Below are 25,241 nucleotides of genomic sequence, written 5' to 3'. Positions count from 1 at the left end.
CCAAACAGAACCCTGCCTCCCCTCCCCGGTCTGAAGCTGGCTCCCCACAGGGAGCTGGAGCAGGCACAGCAGAGAGGCAGGCTGAAGTGTTCTAGCTGCGGAGGCTCCTGGATGTTCTTCTGCTACACCTGCTGCTCTTTAGTGGGCGTCAGCCAGCAGGAAATCCCCTCCGTCAAGGTCAGGGAAAGATCTGGGGCGCTGTTCTCCTTATTGGCCCTATTAAACATAACACACACAGGCTTGTAGTGGCCCGTCTGATTGGTTTTATTAAAGCACACAGGCTTGTAGTGGCCAGTCTGATTGGTTTTATTAAAGCACACAGGCTTGTAGTGGCCAGTCTGATTGGTTTTATTAAAGCACACAGGCTTGTAGTGGCCAGTCTGATTGGTTTTATTAAAGCACACAGGCTTGTAGTGGCCAGTCTGATTGGTTTTATTAAAGCACACAGGCTTGTAGTGGCCAGTCTGATTGGTTTTATTAAAGCACACAGGCTTGTAGTGGCCAGTCTGATTGATTTTATTAAAGCACACAGGCTTGTAGTGGCCAGTCTGATTGGTTTTATTAAAGCACACAGGCTTGTAGTGGCCAGTCTGATTGGTTTTATTAAAGCACACAGGCTTGTAGTGGCCAGTCTGATTGGTTTTATTAAAGCACACAGGCTTGTAGTGGCCAGTCTGATTGGTTTTATTAAAGCACTAGCCTGCAGACATGGGGTGTCAGAGATAATAGTACAACTTGCGGTGCCACACACACTAGATTGAAGTGTACTTCGGTTCTGGTGCAGATGTAGGCTTTTGTTACAGCCCAGCATGAAAGAACACACCTGATTCAACTAATGATCAAGCTTATGGTGTAGGTATAGATACACATTTGAGACAATTCACAGTACATGTGGTGACTGTTTGTATTGGTAATACCTGACCTGTAATTGATGAACATGGTTGGTCACACTGTAAACTTCCTCTAACTTGTGTTTGCAGCTCCCTATAAAGATTGACATCATCAAGCATCCCAGTGAGGTTGATGGGAAGAGCACAGCCATACACGCCAAGATCCTCGCCCCTGATGATGTCACCATCTACACCTACCCCTGCATACCTGAGTATGAAGATGACACAGACAAAGTTAGTCAGCTTTTCCTCATATGAACAAATATTCAGAGAACAATGTGAGCCTGATTAACTAACAGTTTGTCTACCACATCATATACATAAAAATGTGTCATTCTAACATAACCTGATTAGATAATATTAATACCATTTGTATTATGTTGACTTGAAATGACTGTGACAAGTATTGTGTGTGTGTGTGTGTGTGTGTGTGTGTGTGTGTGTGTGTGTGCGCGCATGTTTAGGTAGTGCTGGTGTTCCCTGGTCCTGGATCAGTCTCAGTGGAGGAGATGACATGGAGATTACAGAACCTGGCTGACATGAAGTCCGCTGCCTCCCCAGATGAGGAACCGTCCCCAAAGAGGCCCAGAGCCGAGGAGACACCAGAGGCCACATAGCAGGCTGAGGGATAGACATCAGAAGCCACACACACAGAAGAGAGGGGAGGGGAAGCAGGGATAGAGGGCCAGACTGAGACACCAGGGGCCTGTCCCCTCCAAAGTGGTGTTTATCGACAGCACATGGAACCAGACCACCAGAATCATCACAGATGAGACTACAGGGTAATTATGGTAGATATAGCATTGATGTAGCTTAAAGTGCTGTACATTACCTAGCTAATAGCCTACAACTAGAGCCCAGAGTTTTTCCTGGTCGGGGTCACAATGTGAACAGGAAAAACTCCTGGCCCTGATAATGACTGATGGGCTGTTCTTTTCTCTGTCCCTGCAGCGTTGCTCCGTGTGGAGCTGAAGACCAGGAAGACGTGTTTCTGGCGCCATCAGAAAGGTTCTCCAGACACCTACCTGGCAACCATATAGGCTGTCTACTACTTCCTCAAGGACTACCAGGAGCTGTGTCTGAGACAGGAGTACACAGGACAGTACGACAACCTGATGTACTTCTACTGTTACCTACACACACTGATCAACAAGGCTAAGACAACCGCTGGGAGACGCTGAGGCTGCAGGGAGGAGAGAGAGGCCAAAACTACCGCTGGGAGACGCTGAGGCTGCAGGGAGGAGAGGGGCCAAAACTACCGCTGGGAGACGCTGAGGCTGCAGGGAGGAGAGGGGCCAAAACTACCGCTGGGAGACGCTGAGACTGCAGGGAGGAGAGAGAGGCCAAAACTACCGCTGGGAGACGCTGAGGCTGCAGGGAGGAGAGAGAGGCCAAAACTACCGCTGGGAGACGCTGAGGCTGCAGGGAGGAGAGAGGCCAAAACTACCGCTGGGAGACGCTGAGACTGCAGGAGAGAGAGAGGCCAAAACTACCGCTGGGAGACGCTGAGGCTGCAGGGAGGAGAGAGAGGCCAAAACTACCGCTGGGAGACGCCGAGACTGCAGGGAGGAGAGAGGCCAAAACTACCGCTGGGAGACGCTGAGGCTGCAGAGAGGAGAGAGAGGCCAAAACTACCGCTGGGAGACGCTGAGGCTGCAGGGAGGAGAGAGAGGCCAAAACTACCGCTGGGAGACGCTGAGGCTGCAGGGAGGAGAGAGAGGCCAAAACTACCGCTGGGAGACGCTGAGGCTGCAGGGAGGAGAGAGAGGCCAAAACTACCGCTGGGAGACGCTGAGACTGCAGGGAGGAGAGAGAGGCCAAAACTACCGCTGGGAGACGCTGAGGACTGCAGGGGAGGAGAGAGAGGCCAAAACTACCGCTGGGAGACGCTGAGGCTGCAGGGAGGAGAGAGAGGCCAAAACTACCGCTGGGAGACGCTGAGACTGCAGGGAGGAGAGAGGCCAAAACTACCGCTGGGAGACGCTGAGGCTGCAGGGAGGAGAGACAGGCCAAAACTACCGCTGGGAGACGCTGAGACTGCAGGGAGGAGAGAGAGGCCAAAACTACCGCTGGGAGACGCTGAGGCTGCAGGGAGGAGAGAGAGGCCAAAACTACCGCTGGGAAACTACCGCTGGGAGATGCTGAGACACACAATCACCACCAAGGCCTCCAAAAATAGCTGACAAACTGTCTTACTAACCAGTTTTCCATCCAGCCTTTTTATGCAAGTAAAGTACGTCACTCACCTGCCAGTCAGGTAACCTTGTCATCTTAGTTTTGCTCTTGCACTTTGAGATTTTTTGATTTTGGAATTCGTCAAAAGATTTGGCGCGCTCCCCATAGAGATAAAATATAAATGTAACTTTCCAAATGTCGACAAAACAAAATACGCTATACAAGGCAGTGGCGACCCATCATTCAGGGCAGGTGGCTTGCCGGTCTCCCCCCTTATGCCGTAGTTTGTACATCTCAATTGTCAGTAGAAACCACATTTGTTTAAGCAAGTCAGCCATATCAGCTATGTTTTTTTAAAAGGCAGTAAATGAAGCTGAAAGAAGTGTTTCCCTGCCAGACAAGGCTCCGCTGATAGCCAGGTGTAGCTTGTTATGGGACTCTGCTGTTGGGACTCTGCTGTTGGGACTCTGCTGTTGGGACTCTGCTGTTGGGACAGCTTTATGTAGGCCCTAACAGGTTGTGGGCACCGCTTGTCACCGTTCTAGTGCTATTAATGTATTGTTTAGTGTTGTGTCGTGACTTTGCTGGCATGCATCCCACTAGTTTTTTTTATTTATTAAATTTTTTAGCCCCACCAAGATTTACATGCTAAAATCGCCACTGAGACGAGGTAGGATCTTTTTGTGTCTAAAATGTCTAATGCAAGAAATGGCGGTGGAAACGCTTTTATGCACTAATATTGAGATAGACATCATATATTCAAGTCACACGATGACATTTTGCGTGGTCCTCCCACTACGACTTAAATATGTTAACTTTACAGGGTGGTGAAGGTACAAGGTGATGAGCTTGATGTGCCTTTCCAATAGATATCCAGGGTCTTATTCTGGTGACATGATGATCGATGCTTTGTTGCCGTTTTGACAAATAAAGAATCTCGCTCTTTGTCCATAGTAATCTCATGTCGGCTGTAGCTACACTGTATCTGCCAGTCCATAGTAATCTCATGTCGGCTGTAGCTACACTGTATCTGCCAGTCCATAGTAATCTCATGTCGGCTGTAGCTACACTGTATCTGCCAGTCCATAGTAATCTCATGTCGGCTGTAGCTACACTGTATCTGCCAGTCCATAGTAATCTCATGTCGGCTGTAGCTACACTGTATCTGCCAGTCCATAGTAATCTCATGTCGGCTGTAGCTACACTGTATCTGCCAGTCCATAGTAATCTCATGTCGGCTGTAGCTACACTGTATCTGCCAGTCCATAGTAATCTCATGTCGGCTGTAGCTACACTGTATCTGCCAGTCCATAGTAATCTCATGTCGGCTGTAGCTACACTGTATCTGCCAGTCCATAGTAATCTCATGTCGGCTGTAGCTACACTGTATCTGCCAGTCCATAGTAATCTCATGTCGGCTGTAGCTACACTGTATCTGCCAGTCCATAGTAATCTCATGTCGGCTGTAGCTACACTGTATCTGCCAGTCCATAGTAATCTCATGTCGGCTGTAGCTACACTGTATCTGCCAGTCCATAGTAATCTCATGTCGGCTGTAGCTACACTGTATCTGCCAGTCCATAGTAATCTTATGTCGGCTGTAGCTACACTGTATCTGCCAGTCCATAGTAATCTCATGTCGGCTGTAGCTACACTGTATCTGCCAGTCCATAGTAATCTCATGTCGGCTGTAGCTACACTATCTGCCAGTCCATAGTAATCTCATGTCGGCTGTAGCTACACTGTATCTGCCAGTCCATAGTAATCTCATGTCGGCTGTAGCTACACTATCTGCCAGTCCATAGTAATCTCATGTTGGCTGTAGCTACACTGTATCTGCCAGTCCATAGTAATCTCATGTCGGCTGTAGCTACACTGTATCTGCCAGTCCATAGTAATCTCATGTCGGCTGTAGCTACACTGTATCTGCCAACACCAGAGTGGAACCATGTGCTATATAACGCAACAAAACCATCAGCAGAGTTAAAAATGTGATGGACCCCATTTATTTTTTAAAGTTACTTTTATGTACAATACATCAGCCTTTTATCCACAACAAGTCAATCTGATAAACATCTCTGGTGGGAAAATGCATATTGTTTTTATGCAGATTTTAGAATATTCTAATGAAACCCAGCTACTGTCTAAAACTCTGAGATTTATGTGGAGGACAAAGTACAGCTCTAATTCGATCCAAACTTAGGAGATTGAAACTCTTGGTGCTGTCTTTCAGTGATTCAGGTTCAGATGTGATGTTCTAAGGAATGGTTGTTACTGTGCAACATATGTTGAATTATGAACAGTATATCACCTGGTCTGTGTTCATGTGTTCAGTAGGAAATGTACTGAATTTACATGTGAATACAGAAATGTAAAGATTTTGATAAAGGCTGGGGTTGAATTCATTACGCTGGACATCTGTCAATGCGGTTTGTTCTTAATGTGCATGTAGGTTCCATTAGCTTTAACAGGCTAGGTCAACATGCTGCAGGGTTTTGAGCTGCTGGTATTTACTGGTTGAGAGCCAGTCTACCGTTAGCTACTGGGAGTACGTGGCTTCATCTCCAAGTGGTGCTGCTCAGTGCTTTTCAATGGCAGTGTGTGAAATTATACCTGACAAGCTCTTAAAGATACAATTGAATAGGAAACTCTAGCCGACAGATCACATTTAAAACAGATTTTTATTTACAAATCAGGCCAGGCAGCATGGGTTAATTTAAATAATTACATTTCTCCAATTTAAAAGAAGTAATCTCATAGTCGCTTCCACACCTTTGGTTCAACATCATCACTGCCCAACATCCAATCATCATCAAGCCACTAAGTGTACAAATATTCTACGTTGTTTACTAATCTTAACAGAACCATAGACCTGCATCTGGATCAAATACATCCGTGAAGCCGATGGGGAGTGTGGGTGTACTGTCCATCTGTGTTCTAGTAGTAGGCCTCTCTGATCTTGGCCTGTAGTGTGTCGCAGGTCTTCTTGGCATCTCCCAGCAGCATGGATGTGTTGGGCTTGTAGAAGATGGGATTGTCTACTGCAGCATAGCCCACACCCATGGTCCTCTTCATCACAATCACCTACAGTACAGGGAGGGGAACGGGGTGAGACATGGCTCACATCACCTTTATATTCCTGTTCCCACCGGAGACTGGGGTCCACCCTCTGTTTACAACTGTCTAAATCAGGGGTACTTAAGTACCATGAGAATGTCCAGTCACACACATTTCCTAGGTGGCAAAGGTCCAGATGGATAATGTCATTTATCAGCATAGTAACAAACCCCCACCTCACAACCCATGTGACCTCAAACTGTTCACACCCCTCTTGTTGGCGGAGAGAAAACTGTGCAGCTAATTTCCTGCAATTCTACGCATTTTGTCATGTCTTATGTGTGTTCATATGATACCAGGGGTCGAGGCATGACTAACCCTCATTTATCATTTCAGTTCAGGACCCACGGCCCGTCTGCGTATGACTGGTCTAAATAAATAGTGGCAGAAATATCTTTAAAATAACTAGTCAGAGATCTCATCACAACCCCCTACAGAGGAACAGAAGACAGCACACTTCACAATCTAATTTTATGCTCTACCTGTGAGAGCCCTTGTCACCCAAAGAGTAGGAGGACTCAGCCCTCAACACCAGAGAGCAGAACAAGACAATATTGTGCATCCTTCCTTCCCCTTTTGTAAACCAGTGAGAGGGCCCTGTACTAATACTCTTATCCTACCTTCTTCATTCCCTACCTGTTTGGACTTCCAGACCTCCAGGACTGGCATGCCAGCAATGATGGAGTTGGGGTCCTCCTGGGCTGCTGAGTTCACTGTGTCGTTAGCACCCACCACCAGCGTCAGGTCAGTCTCTGTGGGACACACACATTCAGTAAAACCAGTACAGAGACCCTGGCCAAACTATGGATGGAACCAGCCAGGCAGCGTTACAAACACAACCAAGTGTGAGGGATGCCTGCTGGTCGTTATGATCAATCTATACTGAACAAAAATATAAAACGCAAGTTACAGTTCATAGAAGGAAATCAGTCAATTTAAATAAATAAATTAGGCCCTAATCTATGGACTTCACATGAATGGGCAGGGGCACAGCCATGGGTGGGCCTGGGAGGGCATAGGCCCAGCCAATCAGAATGAGTTTTTCCCCAAAAGGGCTTCTTTATTGCAGACATAAATACTCCTCAGACAATCTGGCAGGTGAAGAAGCTGGATGTGGAGGTCCTGGGCTGGCGTGGCTACATGAGGTTGTAAGGCTGGTTGGACGTACTGCCAAATTCTCTAAAACGACGTTGGAGGCGGCTTCTGGTAAAGATATAAACATTAAATTCTCTGGCAACAGCTCTGGTGGACAGTCCTGCGGTCAGCATGCCAATTGTCAGGTGGACGGATTATCTTGGCAAAGGATGAAATGCTCACTAACAGGGATGTAAAGACATTTGTGCACAACATTTTAGATGCAAAGCTTTTTGTGCGGGTGGAACATTTCGGGGATCTTTTACTTCAGCTCGTGAAAAATGGGACCAACAATTTATATGTTGCGTTATATTTTTGTTCAGTAAATTTATCAGTGTGTGTGTGTTCTGACCTTTGAAGTCCTCATTGATCTCATCCATCTCCAGAACCACGTCGTATGGAACACCTGCCTCAGCCAGGAGCACGTTCAGCTGGCCTGGCATACGACCTGCCACAGGGTGGATACCAAACCTAGAAACACAGAAAAACACACGCACACACAATAATATTGTCTTTATGCAATTCCTCAGTCAGTCAGGGCTTCACAGCTTTGTTCTGAATTTGGAGAATAAAGATGTTTTCCACTCTAAAGCTTTTAGACCCAGATGTGTTTTGTCTTCCTTGAATTTAAGAGGTGACCTGCCAGTGTTCCTGACCAGGAAACTCAAGACGGTCAGTGGGATTGTAAAACTAACTGGAAAGAATGTTATTTTAGAACTCAGACTAATACAGGAAGATATCGTTATCTCACTGTGACAGGAGGACTGATGGTCCCCAACTAAAATAAACAGAGTGAAGAGAGGGATGATTGAGGAGAGAGGGAGAAACAGAGAGGATTGTATTATTGTGAAGACCTACCTGACAGACTTGCCCTGCTCTACCAGCATCTTCACCATGTCAGCGATGGGGTACTGGGCCTTAGCCGCACACAGACCCCAACCTAACACACACACACACACACACACACACACACACACACACACACACACACACACACGTGTTATAAGCAGACCAACCTACACAATCACAGTGTCACTGTAGGTAAAGTTAAAATGTTACTGTTAAAAGGTATGACTCAGCGATGCACGAAGTAAACAGCAGTCGTGTAAAGTACTTAAGTAAAAATACTCAAAAAAGCACTACTTAAGTAGTTTGTGGGATCTGTACTTTACTATTTATATTTTTGCCAACTTTCCCTTCACTACATTCCTAAAGCAAATATGTACTTTTTACTCCATACAGTTTTCTTGACACCCAAAAGTACTTGTTACATTTTGACAGGAAAATGGTCCAATTCACACACTGATCAAAAGAACTTCCCTGGTCATCTCTACTGCCTCTGGTCTGGCTGACTCACTAAACACAAATGCTTTGTTTGTAAATGATGTCTGAGTGTGCCCCTGGCTATCCATCAATACAAATAAATGGTGCCGTCTGCTTTGCTTAATATAAGGATATAGAAATGGTTTATACTTTTACTTGACACTTAAGTATATTTAAAACCAAATACTTTTAGGCTTTTAATCAAGTAGTATTTTACTGGGTGACTCACTTTTACTTGAGTTATTTTCTATTAAAGTATCTTTACTTTTTCCACCACTGGTAAACAGAATATTGGGCCGATTTCCACAACAACTAAGAGTGTTGAAGCGCGAGGTTGAACCTCTGCTGTTTGGTCCCGAAGCTACCATGTAGCAGCGAGGAGCGCACCCGCACACATATACCCTGTACGACTGAGAGCAAGGTCTTGCATCATGCTCATCTTAATATCTGAGGTGCTGCTCGTGGCCACGTCATAACTCTACATTGAATGCGTTTGATGGTTCAGGTTGATGTGACCAAGACATGGCAGAGAAATATCATGTCGACCAGATAAACGATAGAGGTAACTTAATGACCAGATAAACGATAGAGGTAACTTAATGACCAGATAAACGATAGAGGTAACTTAATGACCAGATAAACGATAGAGGTAACTTAATGACCAGATAAACGATAGAGGTAACTTAATGACCAGATAAACGATAGAGGTAACTTAATGACCAGATAAACGATAGAGGTAACTTAATGACCAGATAAACGATAGAGGTAACTTAATGACCAGATAAACGATAGAGGTAACTTAATGACCAGATAAACGATAGAGGTAACTTAATGACCAGATAAACGATAGAGGTAACTTAATGACCAGATAAACGATAGAGGTAACTTAATGACCAGATAAACGATAGAGGTAACTTAATGACCAGATAAACGATAGAGGTAACTTAATGACCAGATAAACGATAGAGGTAACTTAATGACCAGATAAACGGTAGAGGTAACTTAATGACCAGATAAACGATAGAGGTAACTTAATGACCAGATAAACGATAGAGGTAACTTAATGACCAGATAAACGATAGAGGTAACTTAATGACCAGATAAACGATAGAGGTAACTTAATGACCAGATAAACGATAGAGGTAACTTAATGACCAGATAAACGATAGAGGTAACTTAATGACCAGATAAACGATAGAGGTAACTTAATGACCAGATAAACGATAGAGGTAACTTAATGACCAGATAAACGATAGAGGTAACTTAATGACCAGATAAACGATAGAGGTAACTTAATGCAGAGGTTATTCTTGGAAGAATAAAAACAGAAGTGAAGAAGGTCTGTTTGAAACAATTTGTTCTGTTCTCCTCTCCTGACCTCTTTCCCCTCCTCTCTCCCAATACCCTTCCTTTATCTCCCTCTTACCTCTCCCCATTTTCACCTCCTCTTGCCCCATTTCGCACTCTATTCTCATTTTCCCCTCCTCTCCACCCCTTCACCCTTTCTCTTCCATCTCTCCCCTCCGCTCTCCCTTCTGTCTTAAATCATAGAATTTCTACTGTCTGGGGGTGGTGCGTGCGAGGAAACCCCTTTCCCCTGCCTGTAAGTGTTATGGGGTTGTGTGTGTGTGTGTGTGTGTGTTATGGGGCGGGGGTGAAGAAGAGGGCATGCGTGCGAGAGGAACCCCCGCTCCCATGTGTCTGTCTAACGCCTGCCTGTGTAACTGTCCTGGGCTATCAGCGTTCTGGATAGAGGTGAGAGGCCAGTGCTGTATGTTGATTACAACTAATCAACTTTGTTTGGAACAAATTCCCCTGACCTCTAACCCCTGGGCCACTGTAGTCTTCTATATTACCAGTTACCTCTGAGGTCTGACTGCCTGCCTGCCTGTCTATCTGCCTGGCGAACAAGCTCGCTCCGCTTCACAGGGACATAGACAAACCGCACCCTCTACTGGACATTCCCTGTCCCTGTCTGTCAGGCTCCAATCCAGATGTTATGCCAGGGTTCATTACTAAATGATCTGGTAGCAGAGTTCAGTCTGGGAGGAGAGCAGAACACACAGACAGAGACATATAGATACATGACTCTGCACACAACCCTCCTACAGTGATGAACACAGGTGTGTTACATAAGACTACCTCTGAACCCTACCCAGAACTTGCGTGTTGTGCGTATGCATGATTGCATTTGTGCTGTGTGTGTGCTTTTGTGTGTGTGTGAGAGAGAGTGTGTGTGTACCTGGGGTGATGATGATGCTGTTGGCCTCTTTAATAAGTTCGATGGACTGGTCCACATTGACCTCTGTGTGGGTGCCTGTGATCTCCATGGGTTTCCCCCCCGCCGTGGAGCTAGTACCGAACCCTCCCAGGATCACGTTGGGCAGGGAACGGTTCATTGCCTGGAAAGAGGGGTTTAACCAGGATTAAATACAACATTTATATTATATCTCTATGGGGAGCGCGCCAAATCTTTTGATGAATTCCAAAACCAAAAAATCTCAAAGTGCAAGAGCAAAACTAAGATGACAAGGTTACCTGACTGGCAGGTGAGTGTGAGTGAGAGAGGCTGAGAAAGTGTGTCTGTATGTGAATGCGAGTGTTTAGCAGTACTCACCACACACATGATGTAGGAGAGGATAGCACCAGACGAGCCAATCAGAGCTCCTACAATGGTCATGAGGTTGTTGTCCAATAGGAATCCCTCGGCACACAGCGCCCAACCAGAGTAGGAATTGAGCACAGTGATGACCACGGGCATGTCAGCGCCCCCGATGGCCATCGTCAGGGTTACACCCTACAGGAACACAATCACTAGGTCACTAGTTGGGTTGCAAAATTCCCAGGTTTTCCAGAAATACCAGTTGGAGGATTCCTGGATTTCCTGTTAATTCCCCACTGATTCCAGTAATCTTCCAACCTCGATTTCTCAAAAAGCTGTGATTCTTTGGAAAGTTACTAGAATCTTGGAACTCTACCCAGCAAACCGGGAACATTCCCAGAACATTAGCTAAGATTCCCATTAAGTTCTAGGTAGTGTTTTATCGACCATTAGGATGATAACATTATTTGAATGTTTTTGAGATGTTTTTTTTTTTCTTTTCAGAAAATGTTTTAATTGTAATATCCTTGGAATGTATTCATAACATTCACTGAAAGGTTGTGCACAACACCTGTAAAAAGCACCCCAGAACATTCCCCAAACGTTCTCAATAGGTTTCCAGGTAAGGTAATAGTGCACCAGTAATGTTTTTAGAACATACTGCCGCAACGAAATATAGGAGCAATGTTCTGGGAATGTTCTGGCAACAACAACATTTTTTTATACAAACATTGTGTAATCATGAGCCAACTGGCCAGGTTTTGTGTTATGAGAACATTTGCCGCAACCTAACGAATGTTCTAGGAACTTTTACAGAGCCAATTTTGGTTTGCTGAGTAGTCAATAGATAAACCTCTCACAGTAACTTTATGATACTGTTTTATTTCCTCTAGATCAGGGGTAGGCAACTAGATTAAGCCGTGGAATGATTTTTGTTGGAGCCGAAACAAACTATACAAAAAAATGTTAAACACTCGGGCCAGTTTTGGCCAGCGAGCCGCCTGTTGCCTAACCCTGCTGTAGATTTTGTTTGTTGTTGTAGCCTTTATCAAGGTCAGTCCCACCAACATTGTTGACTGTCAAAGTTATTCTTATTCTGATTAGAGCTGAATAACACTATTGGTCATTGACAGTCTTTCTTCACCATGTCTGTATAAAACATTGCAACTTTAGCCATGTTCTCACCATGATGGTGGAGAGTCCAGACACTCCAACCAGACAGCCCATGCCAGTAGCGTAGTCAGCACTGAGCATGAAGGGAATCATACCACCAACAGACGCTGTCATGAGACCGGCGTTCATCATGTGACGCCCCGGCAACATCAGCGGGGCGGAGTTCAGAACGCCTGACAGGAGGGAATACAGAACAATATTCACTTAACTGCACCCGGAACTCAAAACTCTGAACTCAGAATTGATCATTCTGAACTGGAAATTTGGAACAGAGAGGAGTGGAACGGGGCAGGGAATCCTGGAAGGAGAGATGGTGTAGGGTTGTATTGATATATCACATTGATTAGAGCGAGAGGTGGAGGTCAGGTGGAGCCTTCTATTATATTGATAACAGACCACAGATCTGGCAGGGACTCCCGCCTTCGGTCTGCCTCTCATTACCAGTGATCACAGAGGGAACAGAGAACTGACGGTTTCTAAACGCAATAGACAACCGTTTCTCACGTGGGCCAGAAAAATAACTCCCCTCCATAGAGAAGCAGCCCCCCCCCACACACTTAAAGAGAAGATTCACCCATTTTGAATGTTATATTGTTTTTGTGTATCTCTGAGTGATGTTCTATCGATTTCCTGGGTCATTTAATATTTTCATGTGTATCTGAGTTACTGGTGTTCAAGCAGGCAGAAATCCATCCAGTTTGACGTAGCACTGTGATAAAGTCTCTCTCACTACCCTGGAAGTTAACAGGAATAGGACTTTTACATGGTGAAAATGTCTCTCATACATGGCAGATTTTAATACTGGCCGATATCATAACACGGGAGGTTGTCTTCTCTCAAATGACTCAACGATCATATTTTTTTAGATATTCCTACCTTCGAGAAATTTAAAATTTAACAGAGGGTCTAGCACATTTCTCCTATTTGTCTGCCTCTTCAGTCCTGGGTGCATCGCATGGTGCAGTTGTGAATGTCAGACTCCACTCCGAGGCACATCGATCGGCAGGTTGAACAGGTGAGATTGTAGACTCCTAAAATTGATAGTGCAGTTTGTTTAGGCAATTTTACAGCTAACTAGCTACTTCATATACTGATATTGTCTTTGGTATTATTGTGTGTAGCTAAATTTGCTAGCTAGCTAGCCAGCCCATAGAGAGAGCATTGCGGATTTGGTAGTCGACTTAAGCTGCAACATATTTCCACAACGATTTTTACGTTTCTACCAACCTTATTATAAACGCCAAAATGAAACATTTAATCACAAAAAATATTGCTCTCACATATGTGTTATTTAACACTACATTATAGGAAGGAGTGGATTTGGGTGGATTTTTCCTTTAACAACTGTTACCTTACCAACATAGAACTCCTACAAGCCTCTCGGCCCTTCCACTCTGTCAGGCACGCAATAATCAGACATACTCACAAACACACACACACCATCCTGGCCTGGATTTCCCATGGGATCTTGAGCTTTGGCTAGATCAAAGGAGGCAATCAGTACCACAGGACAGAGAGCTCAGAGAAAGAGAGAGAGTGTGTGTGTGTGTGTGTGTGTGTGTGTGTGTGTGTGTGTGTGTGTGTCTGTCTGTCTGTCTGTCTGCGTTCCTGCATCCACGTGTGTTAATGGCGGTCTACAGTACCTTGCAGCTTGCCATAGGCCACCAGTGACCCGCTGAAGGTGACCCCTCCGATGTATGTGCCGAGGTAGGCCACAGTCTTCACCATGTTGGCTGCAGGGTGCACGTCCAGGTGGGGGTATTCGATCATGTACTCTGCCACACAGGTCAGCACTGCGGCCAGACCCACCAGGCTGTGGAAGGCAGCTACCAGCTGGGGGAGGTCGGTGATCTCAATACGCTTAGCAATGGTCAGACCTGGGGAAGCAGAGTAGCAGAGGGTCAGAAATACGCAGTAGGGCACGGGGAAAACAGACACGCCGTCACATTAGAGACCTTCAGTTCTATACAAGTACCGATGGCTGTAGGTCCTAGCAGTTGATTTGGAATTCAGCAACAACAAAGAACAGCCCTGAATCTCTGAAGGTGGCCAAATGTATAAGACATTTTCTATGGAAGTATTTTCTCCTGGTCTCACAGTGCTTCACATGGAGTTGGACTAACTCTCAGTGCTACAACATACTGTATTTGCTGGGAAGGCAACCATCTGGACTGAATTACTTTTGTATTCATATTGGGCATTAACATCAGAAGTAACAGAATAGTCTGGACGCACGCTCTAAACAGTGTTGTCAAAAACCCTAATAAAAAAGCAACTAGTTCTCTAAAGGATAATATTACTAATATCAGACTGCGTAAACACACATGCCCTGTGTGTGTGTCTGACAGCTGCCAGGGCCTAAGAGAATAATAACATCATATCAGTATAACACACCACTACTAAAGTACACACACACACCTAAAGTACTCTGACACCATGAAGATATCAGAACAGGTATATCTGTAAATCTAGACAGCATGATGGATGGTCCATCATAGTTTCAATAATTCACACTCATTTTTCAAAGACTACAGAAATAATATGCAAAGTCGATAACATGTAAAAACCTTAATCATGGTTTTATACACTTTTAAACAAATGTGGAATGGTGTATGAGATCAGATATTTCTAGACTTTTCTGCCTGTGTTGTCCAGACCAAAATCCTCATCACCAATGGCAGAAGGAAAAGCTCAGAGGTAGAAACATGGCATCTAGCTGCAAAAGTTGACTTGGACCCGTTTCCCGGACACGGATTAAGCCTGGTCTTGGAGGAAGGGCCCAGTGTCTTCTGGTGGCCATGGACTTTTTAGTTTCCATTTGAATCATAAAGTATTTTTAGATGTTTAAACACACTTTCAATACATTTTGATTAGATTTGAGATGGTATGTATGTGTATATGGCTGTATGGTGTGGCAGGTCTACGTACCCAGGGTTCCTCCGGTGGCCATGGCAGCACTCATCTGTGCCAGCAGCTCGGGAGAGGGCTTCAGGGAGCCAAGGGTGGCAGCGATGCCCCCTGCTACCCCCATCATGCCCAGGGCATTACCCAGACGACTGGTGCCCTGTGAAGACAGCCCTGCCAATGCTCCCACACAGCACATACCAGACCCCAGGTACATCATCTGGAATACACAGTGTTACACAACATAACACACCTACACAACACAGTTGGCTTCCTAACCCCAGGTAGTTACATCATTTGTAGAACAGCACTTCAACAATCACAACGGCACATCAGTGTCACCTGCTCGATGTGGAAGCCAGCAGCCACAGAGGCCCCGTAACCTCCTATGAAGACTCCTATTGGCAGACCGTACAGGTAGTTGTACTCTGGAGGGTCTGTAGGACGCTTAAACATGTCCAGCATCCTCTGGGTGATCATGAACCCACCTGGGAGGACAGAGACAGGTAGTGACAGTGAGTGAGTGCACGCTTGTGTGCGTGCGTGTGCGCATGTGTGTGTCGTGTGTGTGCCGGACCTGCGATGTTGATGGAAGAGACGAAGGCTGCAGCCAGAGCCAGGCCCTCGGGGAAGGAGGAGGGGTGGAGACCTCCCCCCATCAGGACCAGACCACCCACAGCAGTCAGACCTGACATGTGGAGAGAAGACATGTTCACACACACCTTGTTGAAAGTCCAGGTGCTTGAAGGAGTAAAGAAATGGAATAATGTAACAGTTTCTGCAGGGGTTTCTTAAAGGGAGGGCTTTGTTACACTACACAGCTCAATACTACAGACACACCCAGTATGGAGAATAGGGTGACCATTACTTACTGACACACCCAGTATGGAGAATAGGGTGACCATTACTTACTGACACACCCAGTATGGAGAATAGGGTGACCATTACTTACTGACACACCCAGTATGGAGAATAGGGTGACCATTACTTACAGACACACCCAGTATGGAGAATAGGGTGACCATTACTTACAGACACACCCAGTATGGAGAATAGGGTGACCATTACTTACAGACACACCCAGTATGGAGAATAGGGTGACCATTACTTACTGACACACCCAGTATGGAGAATAGGGTGACCATTACTTACTGACACACCCAGTATGGAGAATAGGGTGACCATTACTTACTGACACACCCAGTATGGAGAATAGGGTGACCATTACTTACAGACACACCCAGTATGGAGAATAGGGTGACCATTACTTACAGACACACCCAGTATGGAGAATAGGGTGACCATTACTTACAGACACACCCAGTATGGAGAATAGGGTGACCATTACTTACAGACACACCCAGTATGGAGAATAGAGTGACCATTACTTACAGACACACCCAGTATGGAGAATAGGGTGACCATTACTTACAGACACACCCAGTATGGAGAATAGGGTGACCATTACTTACAGACACACCCAGTATGGAGAATAGGGTGACCATTACTTACTGACACACCCAGTATGGAGAATAGGGTGACCATTACTTACAGACACACCCAGTATGGAGAATAGGGTGACCATTACTTACTGACACACCCAGTATGGAGAATAGGGTGACCATTACTTACAGACACACCCAGTATGGAGAATAGGGTGACCATTACTTACAGACACACCCAGTATGGAGAATAGGGTGACCATTACTTACTGACACACCCAGTATGGAGAATAGGGTGACCATTACTTACTGACACACCCAGTATGGAGAATAGGGTGACCATTACTTACTGACACACCCAGTATGGAGAATAGGGTGACCATTACTTACAGACACACCCAGTATGGAGAATAGGGTGACCATTACTTACAGACACACCCAGTATGGAGAATAGGGTGACCATTACTTACTGACACACCCAGTATGGAGAATAGGGTGACCATTACTTACAGACACACCCAGTATGGAGAATAGGGTGACCATTACTTACAGACACACCCAGTATGGAGAATAGGGTGACCATTACTTACAGACACACCCAGTATGGAGAATAGGGTGACCATTACTTACTGACACACCCAGTATGGAGAATAGGGTGACCATTACTTACTGACACACCCAGTATGGAGAATAGGGTGACCATTACTTACTGACACACCCAGTATGGAGAATAGGGTGACCATTACTTACAGACACACCCAGTATGGAGAATAGGGTGACCATTACTTACTGACACACCAGGGTCGTATTCACTAGACACCAAACAGCTGAAAACTGACTCACACAAGGAGGGACTGACAAAACCTGCCCAATAAATGCTTGTTTTTCATTGCAAAGCATTTTAATACATTTTACTAAGGTGTGCACAAATAAATATGGCCCAGCAGTGACAATGTTTGAGCCCTGACCTCTTACCTGAGATGGCGTTGGTGACGGACATGAGGGGTGAGTGGAGGGCGGGGGTGACGCCCCACACCGTGTGGTATCCCACAATGCCGGCCAGGCCGAAAGTGGTGACCATCTGGGTGAAGGCTGCGTTGGGCGCCGCCAGGCCCAGAGCCAGACATGTAGAGAGACCTGGGGACAGGCGAGGACAGCAGAGAGGGAGGGAGTTAGGGTGTGTGTGTGCGCGTGTGTGTAAGTGTGTGCGGTGTGAGTGTCTGACCTGCGGTGTAGACACCAGCGTTGGTCAAGGTCTTCTGGAAGGGTGAGACCACAGCTGCCTTCTCTGCCGCTAGCTCTGCTACACTTTTCTGTTTGACTGGAGCGGCCGGGGGTTGTGTCTTAGGTTGGGGGGATGGGAACAGGCTCCTGCCTTCCTGGAGATGTAACAAACACAACGTGAGAGATGCACAATATGACCAACACACAAGATGAAAAATACACAACGTGAGAAATACACGTTGTTAGAAATCCACAACGTGACAAATACACATCGTTAGAGGAATACACACATTGAGAAACACGTGAGCAATTGATAAATATTCTAAATGGAGGTTATTGTTAGAAATGGAGGGATCCTGTCATGGATTTAATTGGAATCCTTGCTTTTTAAAAAGTGAGTTTCTGCGGCATGGTTGAAAATAAGAGACTGACCAATCACATGCAAGTTGATGTTCTTAACTGGAAGACAGGATTCTTCATCTGTCTACCTAAGGGACTTGAGTAACAACCACGGGGATATAACGATGGAACATAGCTAGCGAGAAAAATGACATTGAAATAGCATGAATAATTCTTTGTTTAATACGTGGTAAGGTGACACGCCTCGTGCTTTCTCTGCCTCTCTAGTCTGCCATAAACACTGTCAAAGTGTCAAAACTGTCAAATCAAGACATTCCTGTTAAAGTGCATTTAAAAAATATATTTCATAACTAGCATTCCTGTTTCTCACGTAAACTGTGCTATGTGCAGCCAGCTGGATTCCAGCTCTGAGAGACTATAGCAGGGTGGCTTATGGGTCATGGTGACGCTTCACTCACAAATCACAGCCTGCATCCCAAATGGAACCCTATTTCCTATATAGGGAGCTACTTTTGACCAGGGCCCATAGGATGCCATTTGGGAGGCAGAGAAAGTCTGAGCATGAAGGGACGTGGACTCTTCAACTCATTCAACAGAGAAGATCTGCCAAAGTTTGATTTTGGAGTGAAATATCACGTTTAAAACTCACTGCTTTCTTCAGTCTCAGTGTGACTGAGTCGCCTATTTTGGAGCCACTTTACTTATCGTGTCAATTGAAACAAAACCGAATCCAACCTTTTTTCACAGGAGAAGACAGCATTTGCACCCACAATTTGACGGGGGAAAAAATACTACCAACCTCAAGAGACATCTGAAAGAGAGTCCTCACAATATATACGCTCAGGTAATAACAGATTATTAATGCTAGTTAAGTAGTAACTAACTAACTATGACAGAACTTTGATTCCAATACGCTACAGTATGTTAAAGGTTGTGATTTATCATCTGCTGCAGAGTAATGTGTTCTTCTGCCAATCTGTCTGTTGGGAAAAGAATCTACAAGAGGATTTTATGCAGAAAAATATGTTGGTAGGACAATGCTGTGTATGTTTGTGCACATGGAAGTCAGTGATTTATGTTTACTATAGGTTAATGAGACAATGGAAATGGAACGACTAAAATGAGACTAAATCAAAAGGGCATTTAGTTGACTAAAATGGCCCATTGTTTTATTCATTTTGACAACAACTAGACTAAATCATTATTCAAATGACAAAAATGTGACTTAATGATATTTTAGTCAAAATGACCAAGACTAGACAAAACAATAAATAAAAGAGTACCAAAATGGACATATTCTACATACAGTATCAATAGAGACATATACTACACACCTGCATGACCATGGTTCCTCTGATGACATGGTCCAGTGTCCCATGATCAAACTCTTCTTTGGGCTCAAAGTGGAAGTAGTCCTTGTCTGGGCTGATGGGAATAATCCCAATTAGAATCATAAATTAATATATCACATTTATATACTGAACCACCTTCATAAAACTCCAATCCTTTTAGACCTAACCAGAAACAACTCAGGGTCTGTGGGGCTATAACAAAGGCCTGGTGTTTTTCCTGGTCAGGTAACGTGATCGCTTCTAGGGAAAACTACTGTCCCTGTCTAGTAGTATAATAAAGTGTCTATCCATCCAAAAACCTGTCCACCCACCAGTCTCTTTACCTGATGGCCTTGAGCAGTTTGAGCACGTTGTTGGAGTACAGGGTGCTGGCTTGGGTGGGCATACGGCTGGGCAGGTCCGTGAAGCCGATGTGTGTCACACCCTGAGGAGAAACACACACAGCTCTGTTACACACACACACACAAACTCCAACTATACACACTCTAGGGACAGTATTATTCTTCCAGAACTGAGCTGGTCTCCTCACCTTGTGTACATGCAGCTCTCCAGGCTTGGTGGTCTCAATGTTTCCTCCAGCCTCAGCAGCCAGATCCACCACCACAGAGCCATCCTTCATAGACTCCACCATCTCGGTCTTGATCAGGATGGGAGCTCGCTTACCTACAGAGGGCATGGTCACGGATCATATAGAAAGGGAAATTATTAGGATAGAAAGAATGGAATGATATTGATGGTGATAGAGAAAGGAGGGAGAGACGTCGGAGAGAAACAAAGAGAGGAGAACAAGCAGACAGAGTATGAATGAATGAAATACTGAATTAATGAATGTTCACCTGGGATGAGAGCAGTAGTTATGAGGATGTCCACGTCTTTACACTGCTTGGCAAACAACTCCATCTCAGCTGCAATGAACTCTGGGGACATCTCCTTGGCGTAACCTCCAACACCGTCCCCGGACTCCTTAATGTGCACCTCCAAAGGCTCCGCCCCGAACGACTTAAACTGTTCCAGAGCTGCTGGTCTGAGGGTGGATACAGAACATCACCATCATCAATACTGTACCTGGTATCGAAGACTAACTACAACTCATCTGGTACTGCAACTCACCTGGTATTAAAGCTTCTGACTGCAGCTCACCTGGTATTAAAGCTTCTGACTGCAGCTCACCTGGTATTAAAGCTTCTGACTGCAGCTCACCCGGTATTAAAGCTTCTGACTGCAGCTCACCCGGTATTAAAGCTTCTGACTGCAGCTCACCCGGTATTAAAGCTTCTGACTGCAGCTCACCTGGTATTAAAGCTTCTGACTGCAGCTCACCTGGTATTAAAGCTTCTGACTGCAGCTCACCTGGTATTAAAGCTTCTGACTGCAGCTCACCTGGTATTAAAGCTTCTGACTGCAGCTCACCTGGTATTAAAGCTTCTGACTGCAACTCACCTGGTATTAAAGCTTCTGACTGCAACTCACCTGGTATTAAAGCTTCTGACTGCAACTCACCTGGTATCGAAGCCTCTGACAATAGCTCCCATAGACTTGGCGGCTCCAGCTGCAGCCAAACCAGCCACTCCACCTCCGATGACCAGGACCTGGAAGGGTTAACGAGATGGCAGTCAAAGATACAGCGACGTCATATTGATCCCACGGACTCTGCAGTACAGTCCAGATGACAGGTTAGTCAAAACACTATAATATAGTTAATGCTCTGAGATGTCACAGTTGTTCAGCTTTGACAGGTACAGTGATATAACTGCTATAGAAGGACTTACCTTGGCTGGGGGGACTTTCCCTGCTGCTGTGATCTGACCAGTGAAGAATCTGCCGAAGTGGTTAGCAGCCAGAACAACAGCTTTGTACCTGCAGGACACACACAGTTCTATGAACACATTGAACAAGTTTCAGAGCTGGAGGCTAAGACATATGCGTTACTGTGTGTGTATGTATGCGTGTGTGCATGCGTGGATGTCTGCATGTCTGGGTCTCTGTGCATGTCTCCCCTTACCCTGCAATGTTAGCCATGGAGCTGAGTGCGTCGTAGCCCTGTGCGATGGTGACGCGCGGGACCTGATCCATGGCCAGCACGGTGGTCTGACTCTGGACCAGCTTCTCCATGAGATCAGGATTCTGGGCTGGGTAGATGAAGCTCACCAGGGTGGATTTAGGCTTCAGCAGCTCTGACTCATGTTTGCCAGTAGCCTCGTTCAACACTGGAGCTCTCACCTGGAGAGAAAGTTCAAGAGAGAAGATGGGTCAGAGGTTACCAGGGGCAAACAATGTCTAAGAGATTGAAATGTTTATTTAGTTTCCTCTACTAACTCAAACAACCAGCAACAATGATTTACTCAGACTTTACCTGGTTTCACCAGTGTTATCCCATACCTAATACATTGGAAGGGCAAAACTCATTCCTCACTCAATTTGTTGTGTAAAACTCCCATTGACATACTATAAGTGTGAAGTATGGTTTACAATAAAGTTCCATTTCAACATGTATCTATCTGAAGTTAGGATCTGGCCCTCAATAGTTCATAACACATGTTGTTGCCGAACAGCACGTTCGAGGGGATCTGGCTGAGCGAGGAACTGTGTGGGACAACTAATCTTGATCTCATGATGAGTAGTTCATGGAATGCAAGATGATCTGTAGATCCATGATTCTGCACAGAGCCTTGATCAGGCCGATCCTCTCAGATGTAACCCTGCAGCCCTGGGTTCAAGTTAACTCCCGGCCCAGTATTGCCCACACTGAGTTTGAGTTTAGTTTGAGTTCCATAGCCCAGTACTGACCTTGAGGACCAGGTCAGATCCGAAGGCCCCGTTAGTGTCTGTGATGGAGGCTCCAGCGTTTATGTACATTTGGTCAGAGAACTTAGCGTGGTCTCCTGCTCCAGACTCCACCTGGACGTTGAAACCCTGTTTGACGAGCAGCTCCACCCCCGCAGGGGACACAGCCACACGACGCTCATTCTTAAAGATCTCCTTAGGAACTCCTACCACCAGGTCCTTATACAGCCGTCCTGTATGAACACACACAAGCTCATTTTAACAAACACTTGAGGACAACCACATAAGATACAACACACCTCGGGGAAAAACAATGGGTGTGATTTACACACACTGAATCAGTGCGCACACACAAACACACCTATACAGATACATGAGTGGGAGACATGAGTATAGCATTACAATTAAGAGCATGAAGAGTAAACCAAGTCTGAGTTCAGAAAACAGTGCTGTTTGCCGTTATCAAGACTAGGTGAGAATCTGGGAGAGACTGACAGGTTCAGGGTAAAAGAGGCTGCAGATGAGACTGTGGAAGAGGCAGGGAAGGGAGTAAGGAAGTATGGAAGTGAGGCAGGGAGTGAGGCAGGTTGTGGTGTACTAGGCCGTAGTGACTACTACTGTAGTGTGTGTAAGTTAGACTAAAAGACAGTGTAGTTCTGCAGCGGAAAGTGAGTTGGGCCGGAGAGGCCGGTGGAGAGTCGGGTTTCACATATCAGTCCTTACACGGTGTGGTGACCTCCCCAGCACAGAAACATTATTAGCAGCTGGTTGGCTGCGAGCCAGTACCCACACCACGACGAGGCCTGCTCTGTCTCTCACACACAGACCCAAACCCTGCTCTGCTAAACGCCCCAGTAACACACAAAACTTCCACAAACACACAACATACACTCCAGCACAGCTACCTCAGTCAGTGACAACACAGGGTAGTGTTTATAAAAAGTAGATCTGCCACAGAACAGCAGAATACACATTTCACCTTTAACTGACCTCTCTTAAAATGTTCTCTTTGCAGGTTAGCAACAGAGAGTGGAGTTAGCCACGGTCAGGTTAACACCCCATAGAAGCATTAGCTAAGTTGATTCACGGTCCTATTGTTTCCTATTTCAACAAATTCTCTAACAACCCCTATTCCAAACAACCGCCACTGCTCTGTGGGAGTTTTTCCACTCCTCCAGCCAGGGGAGAAAATGTCCTTAACTGAACTGCTGTTTAGTTTCCCAATGCCTTTATTAGGACAGAGAGGAGAAGCTATAAAACAACAAGCAGCCAGGCCTAGACTGCCTATTGTGGCAAAAATACAGACAAGACAATTACCAGAAGATAGTGTTAAAGGAGTTTGTGTGTTTGTTAAGGAGTTCTAGTTGTGTGTGTACTACCTTTAGCAGGCTCACAGTTCCAGAGCTGTGGGAAGGTCCTGAAGGCCCGTCGGCCAGGTGTGTGGTGGCGAACACCTTGCTGGAGCAAGGTGACAGTGGAGCCGCAGCAAGAGACACAGCGCAGTAGAGAGGACATGGCTAGTGCTGCTGAGGGACAGGCCTGTAGCTGTACCTCTGGTCAACAACACCTAGAGACACAAACAGGTATGTGTGTGTTACAGGTGTGAACGTCTTCTAACACTACGTCTGCTTGCTGCTTCCTCAGCCAGCCTTGCTTATCTTAACTGCCCCTGGAAAGTCCTGAACACACACACACACTTTCTCTTCAGCTACTGGGCCTAGCGACGGCAGTGTGACATTTCAGCTGTGCAGGACAGGACGCAGGGCTGTATACACACTACACAAAGCTACGCGAGATCTGGAAATATGACAGTGTGGTTGTGACAAGAACACTCCTGACTGCTGGGTGAGAGCATAGGACAGAGGAGGGGGTTGGGTAGGAGTAGGGACAGGAACAGAAAGGGTTGGGCTGGGGTAGAGGCTGGAGACAGGCAGTAGATCTACATGCAGAAACTGGGGCAGAGAGAAAGAGGGATTATATCCACATGCCATGTTGTGGGTTAGCAGAGCACAAGGCAGCAGCAGCTCAAACGACACACACAGCCTCTCTCTAATTCATTCATACACTCACTCCCTCTTGCTACACCATTGGAGTACAACTCAGACAGGGTGGAAAACTGGGACACAAGTCTCTATTACAACCTGTAGCTGTACATTTTGTCCGTGTATGACTGTTGCTTCCATATATGACATGACTGTTGCTTCCATTCATTCCTGCAGGAATAAACAGAAAAGTTCGAGAAAAGTTTTTTTATTAGGGTAGCTACAAAAAGATTTCTGAACGAACCTTCTGGTAGTTTTCGTCTCAGCCGGAAACCAGTTCCTGTTTGATCAGTTATAAAATACGGCAGGGCAATTTGTTTGGTCGGAACGACCTTCACTTTTTCATTTTTCGAGTACACGGAACGAAGTTTCGGTATCGCAGGTTTATTGCCGCGTTCATATGAAAGTCGGAACTAGGAAACTCGAACATGTCCGACTTGCTAATTGGTTGAGCGCGGCACGTGTACAACTACAGCCGGTTAGCAAGTCAGACATGTACTTATTTATTATTTATTTGTTTTAATTCAAAATACAACAATTTACATTCTTACATCAAAATATTACATCAAAACAGAACGCAGGTATTGATGAGAAAATACTGGAACAAACAAAAAAAAATAAAAAAAATAAACAATTCTAGTGCAATTGTAAAAAATCTTATTGTAATGATTTAGGAATATGTTATTCTTGTTATTGTTCACTAGGGTTAATGTTTTAAT

The 25,241-nt window shown here is 45.4% G+C and overlaps 2 protein-coding genes across 3 annotated transcripts; one reads left to right on the top strand and one right to left on the bottom strand.

Moving 5' to 3' along the window:
• LOC106562503 (tRNA-uridine aminocarboxypropyltransferase 1) lies at positions 1–5,473 on the top strand (the record flags this gene model as incomplete). The annotated part of the gene is made up of 4 exons (XM_045690393.1): positions 1–177; positions 981–1,124; positions 1,355–1,672; positions 1,842–5,473. Coding segments are annotated over 3 exons (474 nt in total), but the record flags the coding sequence as incomplete, so codon positions are not given.
• A 254-nt stretch (positions 5,474–5,727) lies between these two features.
• Positions 5,728–24,978, bottom strand: LOC106562460 (NAD(P) transhydrogenase, mitochondrial). 2 transcript variants are annotated; one of them, XM_045689369.1, is made up of 23 exons: positions 24,767–24,978; positions 23,860–24,047; positions 22,484–22,713; positions 21,699–21,916; positions 21,466–21,553; positions 21,197–21,285; positions 20,533–20,720; positions 20,226–20,359; positions 20,020–20,120; positions 19,679–19,769; positions 17,986–18,139; positions 17,736–17,897; positions 15,896–16,006; positions 15,661–15,806; positions 15,343–15,538; positions 14,058–14,291; positions 12,427–12,587; positions 11,257–11,436; positions 10,882–11,041; positions 8,175–8,256; positions 7,669–7,787; positions 6,819–6,934; positions 5,728–6,149 (listed from the first exon to the last, which is right to left on the bottom strand). In XM_045689369.1, exons 2-23 carry the CDS (start codon positions 23,993–23,995, stop codon positions 6,003–6,005), a joined length of 3,243 nt encoding a protein of 1,080 aa, XP_045545325.1. In that variant the 5' UTR covers positions 23,996–24,047; positions 24,767–24,978; the 3' UTR covers positions 5,728–6,002. The 2 variants fall into 2 exon arrangements, with proteins under 2 accessions (XP_045545325.1, XP_045545324.1); XM_045689368.1 differs by lacking the exon at positions 24,767–24,978 and having other exon boundaries at positions 23,860–24,252.
• Positions 24,979–25,241: the final 263 nt, after the last annotated feature.

The sequence above is a fragment of the Salmo salar genome, chromosome ssa11 (assembly GCF_905237065.1).
Source record: "Salmo salar chromosome ssa11, Ssal_v3.1, whole genome shotgun sequence".
In the NCBI taxonomy this organism is placed as follows: domain Eukaryota; kingdom Metazoa; phylum Chordata; class Actinopteri; order Salmoniformes; family Salmonidae; genus Salmo; species Salmo salar.
The sequence above is the reverse complement of the archived record's forward strand: the minus strand, read 5'-3'. Positions and strand labels throughout refer to the sequence as shown.

What these genes read in the sequence shown, in the direction of transcription:
- LOC106562460 (XM_045689369.1), bottom strand. Translation starts at nt 23,995, where the DNA reads ATGTCCTCTCTACTGCGCTGTGTCTCTTGCTGCGGCTCCACTGTCACC. An exon ending in GAGGAACCATGGTCATGCAG is followed by an intron (nt 18,140 to 19,678) that starts GTGTGTAGTATA and finishes TTACATCTCCAG; the next exon opens with GAAGGCAGGAGCCTGTTCCC. An exon ending in GGCCACCGGAGGAACCCTGG is followed by an intron (nt 14,292 to 15,342) that starts GTACGTAGACCT and finishes CTGCTTCCCCAG; the next exon opens with GTCTGACCATTGCTAAGCGT.